The 19,194-nt window shown below is 35.4% G+C and overlaps 1 protein-coding gene and 1 long non-coding RNA gene across 2 annotated transcripts in view; one reads left to right on the plus strand and one right to left on the minus strand.

The window, feature by feature from the left end:
• The window catches only part of LOC145694966 (connectin-like), a 511,959-nt gene that overhangs the window by 285,712 nt on the left and 207,053 nt on the right, over window positions 1-19,194 (minus strand). Inside the window, exon 3 of the mRNA XM_081771780.1 lies at window positions 10,353-11,396. Coding sequence (XP_081627906.1) covers window positions 10,353-11,379 — 1,027 coding nt within the window. The 5' untranslated portion in view covers window positions 11,380-11,396. The remainder of the gene's footprint in view (window positions 1-10,352; window positions 11,397-19,194) is intronic.
• Window positions 7,108-19,194, plus strand: part of LOC145694968 (uncharacterized) — a 31,252-nt gene continuing 19,165 nt past the window's right edge. The window contains exon 1 of the long non-coding RNA XR_014133083.1: window positions 7,108-7,204. This is a non-coding gene — a long non-coding RNA (uncharacterized LOC145694968). The remainder of the gene's footprint in view (window positions 7,205-19,194) is intronic.

The following is a 19,194-nucleotide window of genomic DNA, read 5'->3' on the forward strand; positions in this document are numbered from 1 at the left end:
ACTTAACGATTTCCGGTTTCAACCTTTATCGCTATAGAACAAAAAAAAGTAAGGAATAGCGAATAATGTTTTTTTTAGATATGGATTCAGCGTCCGAGAAACAGGTTCTATCTCTGATCTAATGAGTCTATTGCAACGAATAGTTATAGATGTACTCAGTGGCGTATTTACGATTTTCTTTCGGGGGGGGCTTTGCTAACTTTCGGGGAGGGCTTTGCCTGAAAATGTGAAAAATCAGCAAGATATTTCATATACTTTACTATAGTAAGTAAGATTTCGGGGGGGGGCTTAAGCCCGGAAGCCCCCCCTAAATACGCCACTGGATGTACTATTTCAAGTTTAAATGTTGAATTTCCATAGTTAATGGAAGTCTACCATAGTTTCATACAGTGAAACGAAATTCACTTGTATATACAGGGCACGTTCGGTAGTTCAACATTCGATACTTCAACAAGCCTAGCTAGTAGTTCAAAATTTTTGAGTGCGCTTGCAGGGTCCGCTCTCCAGTTCAACAGTTTTGCAGCCACCATGTTCGGTAGTTCAACATTTGGCAAAATGACCAGCAGATTACTCTGTACTTCAACAGTTTTGAGGTTCGGCCACCAGTAGTTCAAGGCGCTTGTTGACAGACCTGACAGAAGGCGCTACTTCAGCATTGTACTGTAGATGTAAGCAAACCCCGCTCTCTTCTCCCCTCTGTTTCACAACCAAGCCGGACGACGCGACGCAAGCTAGCAATTTTTAAAGCGTGCATTGTTGAATTTCTTTGTTTCAACTATATAGCTTATATTTTTTATATGGAAATGTGTCTTCGTATTTAAAAAACAATCAAAAATAAATATTTTTTTCATTCAAAATAATTGAGGTATGCATAGCTACTCTATGTGCGCACGTTCTATAGCCTATATACAGTACAGTATTCAAGTTGAAGCTACAAAAATTGTTTAAAAGTGTAGTGCGTTCTGTACATGTACTGTATTTCTAGTGATTCTAATTGATTCAAATTTTGATTGAATAAAGTGATTCTAAATTTGACTTAAATTTTTATTAGTAAATGCATTTTTAAGTACAGTACATACAGTATTTACTTTTTATTATGTATTTACACTCAATATAATCGTCTCCACGTTTTTTCTTTTCAAATATATCCCTACTTCAACATTTTTGGTAGTTCAACACCTTGCTGGTCCCATATACAGCGAGTGTGTCCTGTATTCTTCATTGTCTTTAAGTTATCCACCATTTTTTTTAAAGTTGTGAACTTAGTGAAGAGCCTTAATAGATATATCTGCAACATATTCACTTAGTATGTATACAGCAAAAACTGATAGTGTTGAAACGATTCATTTTATATATCACTGATAAGGTATCATTTCAACACCAACACCATCGCCTTCCTAGCATATAAATATGTAATAACTGACACTGAAAGTGTGTATTAGTTGTTATTTGTGCTACATGCAAAGCTTCCTAGGGTATCATAAATATCTAATAACTGACACTGAAAGTGTGTATTAGTTGTTATTTGTGCTACATGCAAAGCTTCCTAGGGTATCATAAATATCTAATAACTGACACTGAAAGTGTGTATTAGTTGTTATATGTGCTACATGCAAAGCTTCCTAGGGTATCATAAATATCTAATAACTGACACTGAAAGTGTGTATTAGTTGTTATTTGTGCTACATGCAAAGCTTCCTAGGGTATCATAAATATCTAATAACTGACACTGAAAGTGTGTATTAGTTGTTATTTGTGCTACATGCAAAGCTTCCTAGGGTATCATAAATATCTAATAACTGACACTGAAAGTGTGTATTAGTTGTTATTTGTGCTATATGCGAAGTTTCCTAGGGTATCATAAATATCTAATAACTGACAGTGAGAGTGTGTATTAGTTGTTATTTGTGCTACATGCAAAGCTTCCTAGGGTATCATAAATATTTAATAACTGACACTGAAAGTGTGTATTAGTTGTTATTTGTGCTACATGCAAAGCTTCCTAGGGTATCATAAATATCTAATAACTGACACTGAAAGTGTGTATTAGTTGTTATTTGTGCTACATGCAAAGCTTCCTAGGGTATCATAAATATCTAATAACTGACACTGAAAGTGTGTATTAGTTGTTATTTTTGCTACATGCAAAGCTTCCTAGAGTATCATAAATATCTATTTAAAAACTGACACTGAAAGTGTGTATTAGTTGTTATTTGTGCTATATGCGAAGTTTCCTAGGGTATCATAAATATCTAATAACTGACACTGAAAGTGTGTATTAGTTGTTATTTTTGCTACATGCAAAGCTTCTTAGGGTATCATAAATATCTAATAACTGACACTGAAAGTGTGTATTAGTTGTTATTTGTGCTACATGCAAAGCTTCCTAGGGTATCATAAATATCTAATAACTGACACTGAAAGTGTGTATTAGTTGCTATTTGTGCTACATGCAAAGCTTCCTAGGGTATCATAAATATCTAATAACTGACACTGAAAGTGTGTATTAGTTGTTATTTGTGCTATATGCGAAGTTTCCTAGGGTATCATAAATATCTAATAACTGACAGTGAGAGTGTGTATTAGTTGTTATTTTTGCTACATGCAAAGCTTCCTAGGGTATCATAAATATCTAATAACTGACACTGAAAGTGTGTATTAGTTGTTATTTGTGCTACATGCAAAGCTTCCTAGGGTATCATAAATATCTAATAACTGACACTGAAAGTGTGTATTAGTTGTTATTTTTGCTACATGCAAAGCTTCTTAGGGTATCATAAATATCTAATAACTGACACTGAAAGTGTGTATTAGTTGTTATTTGTGCTACATGCAAAGCTTCCTAGAGTATCATAAATATCTATTTAAAAACTGACACTGAAAGTGTGTATTAGTTGTTATTTGTGCTATATGCGAAGTTTCCTAGGGTATCATAAATATCTAATAACTGACACTGAAAGTGTGTATTAGTTGTTATTTTTGCTACATGCAAAGCTTCTTAGGGTATCATAAATATCTAATAACTGACACTGAAAGTGTGTATTAGTTGTTATTTGTGCTACATGCAAAGCTTCCTAGGGTATCATAAATATCTAATAACTGACACTGAAAGTGTGTATTAGTTGTTATTTGTGCTACATGCAAAGCTTCCCAGGGTATCATAAATATCTAATAACTGACACTGAAAGTGTGTATTAGTTGTTATTTGTGCTACATGCAAAGCTTCCTAGGGTATCATAAATATCTAATAACTGACACTGAAAGTGTGTATTAGTTGTTATTTTTGCTACATGCAAAGCTTCCTAGGGTATCATAAATATCTAATAACTGACACTGAAAGTGTGTATTAGTTGTTATTTGTGCTACATGCAAAGCTTCCTAGAGTATCATAAATATCTATTTAAAAACTGACACTGAAAGTGTGTATTAGTTGTTATTTGTGCAATATGCGAAGTTTCCTAGAGTATCATAAATATCAAATAACTGACACTGAAAGTGTGTATTAGTTGTTATTTTTGCTACATGCAAAGCTTCTTAGGGTATCATAAATATCTAATAACTGACACTGAAAGTGTGTATTAGTTGTTATTTGTGCTACATGCAAAGCTTCCTAGGGTATCATAAATATCTAATAACTGACACTGAAAGTGTGTATTAGTTGTTATTTGTGCTACATGCAAAGCTTCCCAGGGTATCATAAATATCTAATAACTGACACTGAAAGTGTGTATTAGTTGTTATTTGTGCTATATGCGAAGTTTCCTAGGGTATCATAAATATCTAATAACTGACAGTGAGAGTGTGTATTAGTTGTTATTTTTGCTACATGCAAAGCTTCCTAGGGTATCATAAATATCTAATAACTGACACTGAAAGTGTGTATTAGTTGTTATTTGTGCTACATGCAAAGCTTCCTAGGGTATCATAAATATCTAATAACTGACACTGAAAGTGTGTATTAATTGCTATTTGTGCTACATGCAAAGTTTCCTAGGGTATCATAAATATCAAATAACTGACACTGAAAGTGTGTATTAGTTGTTATTTGTGCTATATGCAAAGCTTCCTAGGGTATCATAAATATCTATTTAAAAACTGACACTAAAAGTGTGTATTAGTTGTTATTTGTGCTATATGCGAAGTTTCCTAGGGTATCATAAATATCTAATAACTGACAGTGAGAGTGTGTATTAGTTGTTATTTTTGCTACATGCAAAGCTTCCTAGGGGCCGTATCTAGCTCCCCCACCCAACCCGTCTACTCTACGACCGTATTCATTTCCCCCCGCTCTTATCCCATCTTGAGGCTCTCCGCTTAAAATACATTACGAAACGCATTACAACTGCTCATCCAGTATTCCTGAACATTCTCCGCTATGATAGAGACTATGACACCCCTGCTGTTTATTATCCGACACCTTTACAACATCTGATGACCCTGTATCATTTGAACATCGGCCGCGAGAACGTCGATCCGGAAGTTTTCGACATTTATCATCCTGGCACAGTTTCACCGCTCATCTATCCATCTCATGCACAGTAAATCAACCACTAACAGGGCTGCCTTTGTTTTCATTAGTTCCTGAGTCGCCCCAGGAACAGAAGCTAACAGCATTCGTCTTACTAACAATACCCATGTGTTGTGACGTCATAGCACTTCACCCTCATGACATCTACCACTCTTCCTGTCTTGCCTACCGTCTATTTCTGTGATTGCACCGTATGTTTATAGCTCCAGATGAACCTGAATCACCGCAACTGTGTTTTGTTATGTTCTCTTCATTTCAGGCGCCGAAGTTAAGGAACGACTACGACTTATATGTCAGCCAGACGATCTTCCTTAGCATCCATGGCAGATGAAAATTGCCCTCACTTAATTGATGCCCATCCCTATGAGTGAACTGAATAAAATGTTAAATAAAGATGACTAAACACCACCTAGACCCTCTCATATTAAAATTGATGCTCCTATACAATCCGACCTCTTCCCGAAGAAAGGGCGCAACCCTTTAAGCGGGTAAACGTAAAAAAAAAAAAGCTTCCTAGGGTATCATAAATATCTAATAACTGACAGTGAGAGTGTGTATTAGTTGTCATTTTTGCTATATTGAAAACTTTACAATGTATATTCGACATTCATACCAAGACAAGAAAAACGAATGATATTTCCTGCACTACTTAACAAAACTTGTTTTGTGTGCATACAAATTTTCTGACATCATACGTTGTCAATATCATCAGGAAATACATGTTGTTCATTTCTTGGTTTAAATATCGAATACCACGTAAAGCTTTTTTATCTAGCAAGAAAAAAAACTAAATTATATTTTCCTGTCAGTTATTAGATATTTATGATACCCTAAAATGCTTCGTGTGGAGCATTGTGCTGTATGGGTCAAAAACTTGGGATATTACACAAAAAGGATGAAAAACGACCAGAAGCTTTCGAAATGTGGGTGTGGAGATGAATGGAAATAATTAGCTGGGTCGAGTGAAAAACGAATCAGAGAGTGCTAGAAATGGTGGGAGAGAAAAGAACTTTTAGATATTAATAAGAAGAGGAAAATAAAATGGTTGGGACATTGGGTAAGAAGGAATTGTATCATCAGGAATGTGCTAGAGGTTAGGGTAGCAGGAAAGAGAGGGAGAGGGCGAAGAAGACTACGATTAATGGACTATATTAGAACAGAGAAATCGCACTTGAAGACGAAAAGGTTAGCGGAAGACCGTAGAGCATGGAAGCTTCTCAGTTGCAGCAAGTGACCTGCCAATAAGGGCAGAATACTTATGATGATGTTGAGGAGGAAGGCTAAGATGTTGGACTTAAAATAATTAGTGGTAGACAAATTGAGTCGTTTTAACAACATTATTTTTTGCTATGTAATGCGATAAGAAATTCCTTTCTTTTAAAGATTTTTTGTTCTTGTTATATGACATTCCTTTTCAGCTGTGAGACTATATGAGAAATGTACCGATAGCTTAACGTAAGATTCAAACCAAATGAACTCTGACTAGGAATCAAATCTGTGGCTCCTGCACCAAAAGTAGTAATGTTTCGAGAAAACTCCTTTCAAGAATTGGTTCCACTCAAGGGTAAAAGTGGATCTGAAAAGTTGGGGAGACGGATGACGTCACGGGATCCGCCGTGCCTATTTTTGCCCATTGTAATTTTTTTAGGAAGTGAAGGGACGCCATAGATAATTTTTGGAAGTGGAGGAGTGACATCCTCCAACCTTCCCTCACACTTTTATCTCTAGTCCTGCTGCAATTACTTTACTTTTGAACACTTTCTCTTTTCATGTGAAGTGTTTAGATTAGAAGTAGTATATACGTGTGGGCAACTACCGGTATATAGGGATCAGGATGAATCTCGGACTCCTCATTCATCTCTTATCTGTTAACTGATCTGTGTATTATTCACTTTGTTTGGATTTAAAATACTGATTAACAGAGAAGATTTTATTGAAACTGGAGCGTAAATAAGTTTCATTATGTTTATATCCACAGTCTATCTAATAAGCGGAATTGGCTCCATCTACGCATAAGAACAAATTCATCGTTGTAAGAAATCTCCCGTAACAAGTAAAATTATATTAAAAAAGTAACAACACTTTAGATTCCAAAGAACATAAACTGATAAAGAGACAACAGAAAATTGAAATGTGAAGGTGATGTGTAATTGACTCTGACGTAAGGTCTAACGAGTCGGGAAAACAGACCAGCAGACTCGTGGCGACATGTACCAAGTTGTTTTGCCGAGAGAGTAGCAATATTGTAAGAAGTATGTACCATGATTTGGTCATACTTAATTTAAGTCATATTGACTTTTGTCTGGAGCGGAATTTGTACTGTCAGCTTGTCAAACTCAAACAATAAATGTCTTGCGCACTATAAATTAGTGTTTGACGAATTTGCTAAATTTCAATGATAATTTCCATGTTTATCTAAGTATAAAACTAGTGTGTGGCCAAATTTTTCACTAGAACTGATTTATACATTTACCTTTGAAATAGTAACTTGATGCAAGGTTACGCCACACTGCGATATCATTCTTTTTTTTTAACATTCTAACAATGGACACACATTTCTACGTAAACAAGGATACTCTCTTGAATTCAACTTAGAAACTAAGAACACCATTGTGTATCCATGTATGCTATCTGCCTCATTTTCTGACTTTTTTTCCTTGCTGTTAGTATGATTTGGTAAGTGCATTATTAAAATACTTTTTTCAGAAATTAGAAACATCATTCTAAATCTAGCTGCAACTTAATTTGGTTAAAACACGTGAAAGTGTAAGTACTTAAAAGTTGATGGTACAGGTTATTTTCAGCTTTATTGTATTTGATTACAATACATAAAATTGATGATAGGTGGTTCTAGTATCACTTTTACATACATTAACTGTTACTTTTCAAATTTAAATATTTGAAAAAAGCTTACTCGCGTTACGAGCGTTGTTCTTTTTGCGTAAATAAACGTAATCAATTATATTAACGTGTTTAAGAAGTTCTATTAATATATGTGGATGTTCTTCGATTTTCTCGTAATCATAAGGTCACAGATTGTTTTATATTTCAAAAATGCAAAAACAGCTGTTAACAAAGTTTTGTGTGATAAAGTAGCAAAAACGAAAGATTATTATCTATATATTGCAATTAACTACTTCAAAATGAAAAGGAGTGTACCAATGATGCCAAACCGTGGGGAAAATACCATTTCATGGGATTTTTGACGTTAATTATTCGGAGTGGGATACACGGAATTTTCGTCGAAATTGACAGCATATGTGGGATTTTTCATTATATGTATAACACACACCAAAAATATTCTCTATGAGCGATAAGTAGACTTAATGAGTTATCAATAAGTGTGTCAGTGTCGTTAACGTTTAGTCTGAAGTCTCTTCTTTATTATGAAGTCCATGCTAGTGAGGAGTAACTTAATCATGTGTGATTCTTAAAAATTCAGTAGAAAAAAAAAAAAAAAAAAACGAAATTCGTGCTCTGGTATTTGAAGAAAGATGAAAACAAAACCATGAACAAGCGAAAGAATGAAAGGAAATATCAAAGAGGGAAACAATTAATTTCGCAAGAAGAAATGTATGGAGAACAGAGCTTTTGTTGTATCATTCGGCTCAGTATAAGGTGATAGTACGGAAGTGTCTTGGATTTGCTGCATTTCTGACGACGTAACAAAACATACTTGGTCTCGATTACGGAAAACAGTTATTCACAACCTATTTTATAAACGTAAAAGATTGGAATTTATTGATAATTTACCCTGAAATTGAAAAACAAAAGCACGTCATACGCAATTTTTATTTCTAAACTGTATTATTATTATTATTCTAAAATAGCTATAGATGCAGAAAACCCAAAAACATAACTTCTATTATTATTATTAATACAATGTGGGAAATTCAGATACAAAATGGGATTTTTGACTCTGGAGATGAGATTTTATAGTATTTCAGGTTGGCATCACTGATGTGAGCATAGAATTTTATTTCTTTAAGTCATTAAATCCTTAGCGTGGGATGAAGAAGAAAACTATTGCCTTTTATTCAAGCTAATTCTCTTAGTCTTCGTGACATTCTCTTAGTCAAGTGATAGAATTAAGAGAAACTTTGTTACAATTACCAGTTTCGGTTACGACCGATTAAGTAGAACAGGTTACAATTGTTTCGTTATGTTCACAGGATTTTCCCATTAAATTACGTTTGTTGTTGAATAGTTATGCACTTTTTAAGAAAGATTTTTTTTTAAAAAAAGTTTAAATATAATGTTTTCTGTTTTGACTATTACAACAGATTCACAAATCCTCACCAACAAGTCTCACTTTTCCTTTACGTTCAAGCAGTGAATTAGATTTTCGATTTTCAGTTTAAATCTCAAGGGACTTGGATACAAATTACAGTTTATGCTCCTCTCTCTTTCTCCCTCTCAAACACACGTTGATAGGTTGCGCCGTATTAAGTGGTTTAACTCAACCACCAGCACCGCTAGCTAGTACTACGCAGAGAAAGCGATGTGGATGGGAATTCCCCATGAGCCCAAACCCCTGCCAACGAAATACCTACCCTTCCGCGTATTGATACTTCCTGTTACGGATATATTCCAGCAGCTAGGAGGCAGCAATTTACCATGTTGTTGTAAAATCTTGTTGTAAGTGCTCGTATTTATATGCATTTTAGAGAAAAGCATACATTTAAAGAAAAAAAACATTATTGGAAGCTGAAATATTAATAACTAAATAAATGATGTTCTTTAACTTCAGTAACTTATTCTGTAAACTGTGTATGAATAGTCCTGTTATCATTCAAACTTCGTGAATTTCAGTGAATACATTGTAATTTTGTACTTTTTTTCCTAATGGTATTAGTCAGTGATAGCATTCATATCGCCGTTTGAGTATGCAACCCGCAGAACGACACTGTATTTCAAGGTTGCCTAGTGTTGTTGGTAGAGAATTTTCAAGGTTGATGGAGTTTGCACTCGATAGTCTTTTTTATATAAAAATATTTTCGTCAGAAGGAACAAATATCAGAAATTTAGGAAACGATCTAATAACTACACATACTTATAAAAATATATTGTTCTAGTGTCTTTTCTTATAGTTCAGAAATAAGGGAGCAGAGTTAGTGACGTCATAATATCAGGTACCAGGGTCATAAATATGTGAACTTTATAACAGACCATAACAACAACTATTAGATCATTTACCTGTAAAATTTTCTGGCAGAGTTACAGTGAAATACTGACAAATATGCTGTTATTACACCATGTTTTACTTTGGATTGGCTTGAAGACGTAAGTCTACGGCCTTAATGTGGAATCCGAACCATCGTAGCGTTTAAATCTGACGAACCTAATATCCTGTGCGGGGAATAATTTTTGTGTTTTATTTTGGAATTGACGTCTTAAGGTCGTCTTCAGTAGTACTTGTTTCTCTCCTTTCGCCAACTTAAGTATTCCACGATCTGGTTCACTCTGACAATCACACAGTGACGTTTATTTCGCACGCCTTAACACTGTAATCTGTATTTCTAATTCTAATAAACTATCATCTTTCTATCTGAGTTTCTAATTCTAATAGAATAACCTATTACTTGCAGTTGGGGTCAATTGAATTCCACCTATTTCTTTCAAAGACGATAGTACGCTGTAAAGCTATAAACAGGGTTACTAATCCTGATAAATAATTCTATCTTTCATTACGTGCTGTCGAGGTTATCTGTATTCCACCTATTTCGTTCAAATACGGTATGGCTATTGAAATAACATATATTGTCTCAACTCTAAAATGTTTAACAAGCTATTAAGAAACTAAATACAAATATAATTCACTTACCTTCTATGTAGAAATGCATTGTCTGATTCTTGAGATTCTCCATGATAGGTGTTATTGTATTCTCTGTCAGTGTTCGAAGAGCATTATCCCGAAGATCCAAGAAGTAGACGTTGGGTACTCCTTCCAAGACACCGTCACCGAGAACTGTTAAGTGATTATCACTAAGTACTAACCGAACCAGTTTCTTTAAACCGTCGAAAGCGCGATCACTAATTCTTTCCAAACCATTCTCACTCAATTCCAGTTCCTCGAGATTTGGAACTTCGGAGAACGTTAATTCGCCCAGCATCCGGATTCGGTTCGACCGTAAGTCAAGCCTTCGTAAATTTTTCAGTCCAGCAAATGTCTCAGGAGTGAGAACACTTAATTGGTTATTATAAAGCTCAAGTTCTTCTAATTGCATCAAATGGATGAAAGCTTTGTCGTGAATAATACTTAAGTTATTTCGCGCAATGTATAACTGGGAAAGAGACGGAAGGTTGATAAATACATCACGATATAATTCAGCAATTCGATTCTCGTCAAGTGTTATAGAGGTCAAATTGATCATATTTGCGAAAGAGTATGGCTTGAGGTCGACAATTTGGTTTCGAGACAGCAGAAGCTCTTGTAGACTAGACAAATTAGCGAAAGCAAATGGAGATATATTTGGAATTCCAGCGTACTGGATTTCAAACGAGGTCAAATTAGGCAAATGACTCAAAGCACGGGTTGGAACAAACTTCAAATCACCGTCGGGGCGAAGCATGATTTTTAATTTCTCGAGATTCCGCTGCGATGAAAAGTAGTCCCATACATCATCTGTTGGAGGTGTGTCGTTGAAAACCCAACACGTGGACTCTAGGGCCTTATTGAATTCTTGTGTGTCACAGTAACAGGCGAAATTTCTCTCTCTAATCAGATCACAAACGTTGGCTCTTTCGTCCTTCTTCTGCTGATGTTTTCGTCTGCCCGATCTACACACAACCACTTCGAACAACAGAAATGTTATCACGAACAACAGCACCAAACGTTGTAGCCCAGTCATTGTGGCTGGTGATTGTACTGAAAAGAGATAAACAAAAAGCAATTTCAGTAAGACATATATTTCTATCTCCTGAGTAACAAACTATTAACTTAATAATTATAAATAAAAGAAAGTAAAAATCGTACATGATAGGCTATACAAGCCGCATACAGAGGTAAAGGATCCACATTTCATGAGTGCGGCACTCGGAGAGGTAATGTAGTGAACATTACGTTCTGGCCCCCTTTGCCTCGAATTACGAGGGAGAATCAGAAACTAAGGTTACAAGGCCAATATTTTTGGAGTTCCGTCTGTTATAGAGGAATGAAGTATGTGTGGTAATTTTAATACATGGAGTTGGCAACTGTGCATAGTTTCAGTCACCCACCACCAGAGATGGTCATTTTTCCTAACCCTCCCTCACCCTCACCCTCAATTGACGCCCCTCACCCTCACCCTCCATCACACTCACCCTCCATTGATGCCCTCCCCTCACTCTACCTCACACTCACCCTCCATTGACGCCCTCCACTCACCCTCCCTCACACTCACCCTCCATTGACGCCCTCACACTCACCCTCCCTCACACTCACCCTCCATTGACGCCCTCCACTCACCCTCCCTCACACTCACCCTCCATTGATGCCCTCCACTCACCCTCCCTCACACTCACCCTCCATTGACGCCCTCCACTCACCCTCCCTCACACTCACTCTCCATTGACGCCCTCACACTCACCCTCTCTCACACTCACCCTCCATTGACGCCCTCACACTCACCCTCCCTCACATTCACCCTCCATTGACGCCCTCATACTCACCCTCCCTCACATTCACCCTCCATGGACGCCCTCACACTCACCCTCAATTTCTTTATCGCTTTCACCCTCCAACGCCCTCACCCTCAACTACTAAACTGAGGGTGAGGTGAGGGTGAGGGCGGCCCTCATGAGGGCAAAACCCTAAAGATGAACAGATCACGTGATGCTTTGTATTTACCAAGAATTCGCGGTATTTACGGTTGAAGACACAGTACAGAGGGATAAAATAATTCTTGGAAATGCTGTCTGTTGTCACAAAGCAATAGCATTTTTGCACCTGTTACTGCTGTCCACATCGAAGGAAGGTATGAATGTGCATTACAGTTAGAAAAAAAAAGCTGAAGCAATGAATATAACATTTTCGCACTTTTCTTTCTTCTTCCTGGCCGGATTCTATATGAATAGTTAACAGAGTACAAGTAACTTTTTAAGCAAAATATAACACTTGTTATTATCCTGGTGCACCTTTGGTCCACGTGGTACCGGGTTCGAATCCTGATGGGCGAAGTTTTAAACGCATTACGATAATTAAGATTCTACCTTAAACTGTAGGTGTAGGTCTGGTATAACACTGGTGGTGAAAAGGGCCGATAAACTCAAAACCTTTGTAAATCAGTAATCGAGTAAAGTTTGGCCTTTAGATTCTACAATGCTTCTATAGAATATTGTATTAATATGACCGTAGTAAGAAATGGAAAAAGAAATAGTGGCAAGCAGGAGAAAAGGCAGGCAGGTATTGAAGAAAGAAAAAGAATACTGTCTCCCAAAAGTATTTTTCAAGCAATGTTCTGTTTGGCCTACTGCATTATAATTTTCATAATGTATGTTGGCTATTTCATTTTATTTTATTATGTTCGTAAATAAATAAAATAAATAAATTTGTAAACATACATTATGAAAACCATAATGGACTAAGCCAAATATAGCATTGCTTGAAAAATACTTTTAGGAGACAGTCTCCCTGTACTGACAAAAACCCATCGGTTCGAAGAAGAAATCTTACTGTTTCAACAGAGCTAGTGATGTAGTGCATGGTAAAGCGAGAGATATTATTATTATTATTATTATTATTATTATTATTATTATTATTATTATTATTATTATTATTATTATTATTATTATTATTATTATTATTATTATAAAATATTTTTATCGCCTTATTCCTTATCAATTTCAATCGCAACTAGCATGAGAAATTCTCAATTTTGAAAATCAGATTTTTAAAACTAAAGTTAACCCGGATTTTTTTCTTTTAAATCTGGAATGAAATAGATGAATTCACGTCTGAGTTTGAACCCAAGAAATATGGCTATAAGGAAACCTCACAAAATATGCACCATACTACATCAAAATAAAATTAAAAAAAAAAAAAAAAAAAAAGCTTTTCCGATGGCAATCGTAGAACACATTTACAAACTAATAGTAGAGCCACTTGTACACCACGTGAAGTATGCGGAATCTTGCTGAGGTTTTCCGCTTCAAACTTGCTCTGTTTCAGAGATTTTAACCATACCAAAACTGTTCTTTTTCGGCTTGGGAAAGGAATATCATTCTATCTGTGTAGCTGTGTACATTTGAATTCGACATGGACAATATACCGATTGTAGATTTGGTCTTAAGTGTGATAGTAATGCATACAATTGTATTAGGCGTATATTACTACACGCTAATGGGAGAAAGAAACGCACGTGGATGAGTTACTGGATCCGGCGTCATCATGGACACGGGATTTATTCCACTCTTTTTTCCAGAACTAAGACTACAAGGCTCATTATCGTACCAAATTTTGTTTTCGTTCCTTATCCATTAGTTCTTTCTCGTTTCTCACCAGTATTAACGTTCATTGCATCCATTTCTTATATGCAAGAGTGCATAAAATTATGTTTACTAGTATAATATGTCACAAAATAATAGGAGAGGTATCAAAACGGATATCACAGGAAAAAATAGATGTAGAAATGAGAAGTTCCCATCCTATCTTAGATTGTGGAGAATATAAATACTAACGTGTCCATACAAAAATTTGCTGAAACTACAAAATGTTCGTACTCACGACTAAAGCAAAACCACAAGTTATCTTCCGTGAAATAAAAGAGCTTGGGCCAATGTTAGAAAAAACCTTATCTATAGCATATGTACATATGGGAAATAGAGAACCATATAGAGCCAAAAAAGAAACAAAATATGAAAGTATCAACTCAGTTAATTTTTTTTTCACCTGTCAGTTATCCAGGACCGCAATTAGGGGTTACTAGACGGGGTACGTGCCCCGGGCGCCGGATTGAGAGGGTGCAAAACGAAGATTTTTTTACTGTAGCTATATATTTACGTTTTACATTGGGGAAGGGGTCGCCAAAACAAGATCTCGTCCCGGCGCAAAATAGCTTAGTTACGTCTCTGAAGTTATCAACTCACAGAGTTTAATGTCCCTTGCATTCTTCATTTACAGTTCTAGGTCTGTAGTTCTATAGTAATTCATCATGCTGAATTGAAGTTTAAAATCAAAATTTCGTTATCATTGTTGCTTTTTCAGTAATACAGGGTGTTATATAAGTACAGACACATGTTCAAAAAAGTTCTCTGAGAATGAAATAGTGATTAAGAAGTTACTGGTTTATATTATGTTTTGTAGTGGGTGTCTTTGTTGTCTCTACTGATACATAAGCAGTCGTGTGATAACATATTGGTTCATGTTTTTCTTGATTTCTCATTCATGAAGACCTGAGTTTTAAATAGGGGGCCGCGGTGGCTCAGTGGTAGAGCGGTGGCTCAGTGGTAGAGCGTTCACCTCTGGTGCTTGGGGTTGCGGGTTCGATCCCAGCCCTCGCCAAGTGAACCTTGTGGTGGACAAACACCGTGTGCGTGGGTTTTCTCGGGGTTCTCCCGTTTCCTCCAACTTTTTCATTCCACCATTTCATTCATTACTCATCATCACCGTCTCCTTTAGCCTAACCGGCATAACCGTCGGACGTAAAACTCAAAGATTTCTTTTTTTTCTTTTCTTTTTTTTTTTTTTGAGTTTTAAGTAAGTAGAAGTAACAGCTTAACCTCACAAGAATCAAAGTTAGTATTAGATTGGATTCATTGGAAGAATAAAACACTGGTGGAAAATCTTGTTAACCTCTGAAAATCGAAACTGGTAGTGTTGCCAGATATTACATTGGAAATTTCCTTTTCTAAATATACGCCGTGTTCTGTATATATGTATACATGAACTTAGGTAATTTCGTCACCGGAAATTTCGCCACCGGAATTTTCGTCACAGTAATTTCGTCACTGGTAATTTCGTCACCAAAATATTAGCATGTAGGTTATTTCGTCACCAAAACATTCATTGCTCATGTACCGTTCTGTGAATCCAATCTCTTGGACCTTTCTCCACGTTTAGTGAGTCAGGTGAAAAAAAAAAGCAATGCTGTACACGAGTTGAGTTTCCGAAAGTTGTCTTTAAAGTGTGCATTTCCGCTATCTCGAAATCCATAACCACAGTTACAGGGTCCGGGTATTCACTAAATTCACTGCACTGATGCACCACAACACAAAACAATTCTTCATATGGATGTTGTGTCTTGCTCTGCATTAAGGCATACACCTAGTAAAGGAAGTCTCACCTCAAATAACATATAGGGCCTACATTTTTTTTTTTTAAGGAGCCATTGGAAAGTAGTCCTTCCATCATCCATGTTTCACTTCTCAATAGCTCCATAAGGCTATATTTAAAGGAAATTATTAGAAATATTTACGGTATATGTTTTTCTTCCTTTATATAAATTTGCTTTCTAGACATATATATCCAATAACAATTTGGCCAATGTTTAATCAGAGTTGAAATATTGAAATATAACATTCTTCTTTCAATAGCTCCTAAAAAAGATCACTCTTTTCACATGACTCAGTTAACGTGGATGAAGGTTCAAGAGTTTGGGCTCAGAGAACGGTACAAGAACGATGCAAATTTCCGTTTAGTTTGCGGGAAAATGAACGGATTGGCATATCTTCCCATATTTGTTTGCAATTTTCTGTTCAGAAATTTTGATATTGGCGAAGCTTAATATTTGTAAATAGTGATACACCCAATAGTTCCCCACGTTGCCTTTGCTTTTAACATTTGCTGAAGCTGGCACTATTTTCTTGCACTGGTGCTTGCTCCTGCGTCGAGTACCCGAAACTTAAATTTTGCAGAGTTCAACGTCAACCGAATTGTTTTCCAAGTTTGATTAAAATAACGTAAGTTGTTTAGGTCATTTACTTTGCCTCTACTTAGTTCAAGAAAGATGAAAAAATAACCATGACAAAATTTCCTATTTGATAATATTTCTGACAGAATCACTAAAAACTTTTATCTCTTATCTCAAATACGATATACAAAATATGTAACTATTTTTTAATAATAATAATAATAATAATAATAATAATAATAATAATAATAATAATAATAATAATAATTATTATTATTATTATTATTATTATTATTATTATTATTATTATTATTATTATTATTATTATTATTATTATTATATTTTGATTTGCTTCAGTTGAAGATTAAAGAAAGCAATTTCAAAAACGGTTTCTATTCATTCATTGTACATGTATTATGTTCTAAAAGACACTGGTGATGAAATTATCATGACAAAATTTTCGGTGACGAAATTACCTATATGGTAATATTTTGGTGATAAAATTACCGGTGACGAAATTACCCTGACGAACTTTCCGGTGACAAAATTACCGCCGCCCATGTATACATACCGTATATGCCGTCAATATTCTTAATACTTAGCAGTGTCATGTACTTATGGGATACGCTGTATTACTGAAAAACTATGCCTGGTAGCGAAATTCTAATTTCAAATTTGAATTCAGAGTAGTGAATTATTACAAAATTATGACCCTTGTGAAACTTTGTTATTAATTAAGATAGTTTTCATTCCACCAAATTTAAACCAAAAATGGTGCTTTTTTTCACCTTTCCACCTACCAATTTCATTACTTTTTTCCACCAAAAAATCCTTTCGTTTTTTTCGCTCCGTGGCTTTTTGGTGGGGTCCTAATTTCAGTATGAGGACAGATTGTATTAAAATTTGCAGAACTGCCCCTAAAATTAGGCCAAACTTACAGAAAATTCGAGATTTCGTGGAGGGGAAACCGAGTGTCCAACACAGCATACGCCCCTGACCTCAGGCAATTTGCAAGAAATGTGTTATTTTCTTCCTCAACTCCCCTCAGCTCTAACACTCTAATTTTTCATGTACATCTGTAATTTTGTCAAATTAATTTCGACTTGAGAGCATCAAAGATGGATTTACGAGATGCTTACATATTTCACATTAATTACTATATCATCTATGAGGTTTCCATATACATATATATATCTGTGAATTCATGTGCCAGTGTTATTTTAAAATTGTATACAAGCCTAGTATTAATACAGGGTGTCAAAAATCAACTGAAACTTCGGGAGATGAGTGTTTATATCAAATCAAAGTAAAACGTTTTAATACATATAGGTCTTAAAACGAGTTCTTTCAGTATTATAAGCCGAAAAAGAATTAAAACGCCCTAGCTTAAAAATAATGGGACTTTTTCGCAAGCGGTTGAAAAAATTAGGCAATACCTAGTATTCCCTCTTATCTAAATACCCACGTTTCACAATCCCCTGACGTAACGATTTGTAACGATTTGTAAAAAGTAACTTAGTGTACGAGGATACACTTTTAAATACTAATTGGATACTCTTTTCGTGGATACCAGAAGACTGTTCCACACAAATAATTATTACTAGCGCATACGAGTTCCTGCGAAATCCGTCGAATCACGTGCGATAGACTCCATAACTTTTGTGCTAGAGTGTTTTTAAAACGTGATTTTCCTCATTTTTGGCGGATTATAAATTTGAAAAGGGACATTTTTTGACCCACAGTATATTCATCAAAACTTTTTTTTTTCATTTGATATAAGAAATAACATTCCGAACTTAGTAGGTTGATTTTTTGACACATTGTATATTAAGCTGGGTAGTATATGGAAATAACAAATCGAATATTTTTGAGGTATATTTCAAAGAACCAAACCTATTTCAAAAATACAAGGGTGGGGTGAACTGTCCCCTCTTGCTCTCTGCTGCAGGCAGTCATAGTCGAGAGTCTCATATTCCATATAAACATTATTTTTTTTTCTAGTGAAGGGCAAGTTTTATTTTCGTAGACAGTCACAGTAGACACTGGATTAAGATTCAAGGCGGGCATTGTTTAGCTCGCAGTCTTTGTCATAAAGAGCCTTCAAAGTTCTGAAAAGAAAACTATTTTTATCTTCATACCAGAAATGAGCACGCAGTATAACGTATTGTTCCATCTGGTGGAGTATGAACCTTTGAGATCTAGAAAGAAGAACTTGAAAGTAACGTTATCGTAGTATTAATCTAACATAAATACGATGAACATTCTTTCTTTGCCGACAGGAAGACCTGGTGATTCATTCCGGTGGCATTGAAAGAAAGAACTATACTAAAAATATACTGATGACGAATTCCATTAGACATACAGAGGTAAAGGTTCTTTACATTGTACCTTCCCGTCCCATCCGAGGTGTTTGGGCTAACAAAGATAATGAATGAGAGTAGTACAGAAAATGGGAAAAATTGAACGTGACTCTGTTGTTAAGCCAAGTTCGTTGTTTAAAACTAGCTTTAGTCTGTGTCAGTATAGCAGTAAATCTATTTTGTAGCATGTATATAATAATAATAATAATAATAATAATAATAATAATAATAATAATAATAATAATAATAATAATAATAATAATAATAATAATTAGTTGTTGAATCAAACAACTCAGACGCAATTGCTTTTAATAGACCCAGTGAATAGGCCTATAGGTATTGTGACAACTTAAGTAACCTGGATTGCAATCAGGAGCGGATTAAAGGCGGAGCTAATGGAGCCCAGGCTCAGGGTGTCCCCTAAAATTCCCCTCTTTAATACTAAAATACATCAATCAACTTATTATAGTATAGGCTT

Source organism: Thermobia domestica, chromosome 9 (assembly GCF_964235325.1).
Source record: "Thermobia domestica chromosome 9, izTheDome1.hap1.1, whole genome shotgun sequence".
Lineage (NCBI taxonomy): Eukaryota > Metazoa > Arthropoda > Insecta > Zygentoma > Lepismatidae > Thermobia > Thermobia domestica.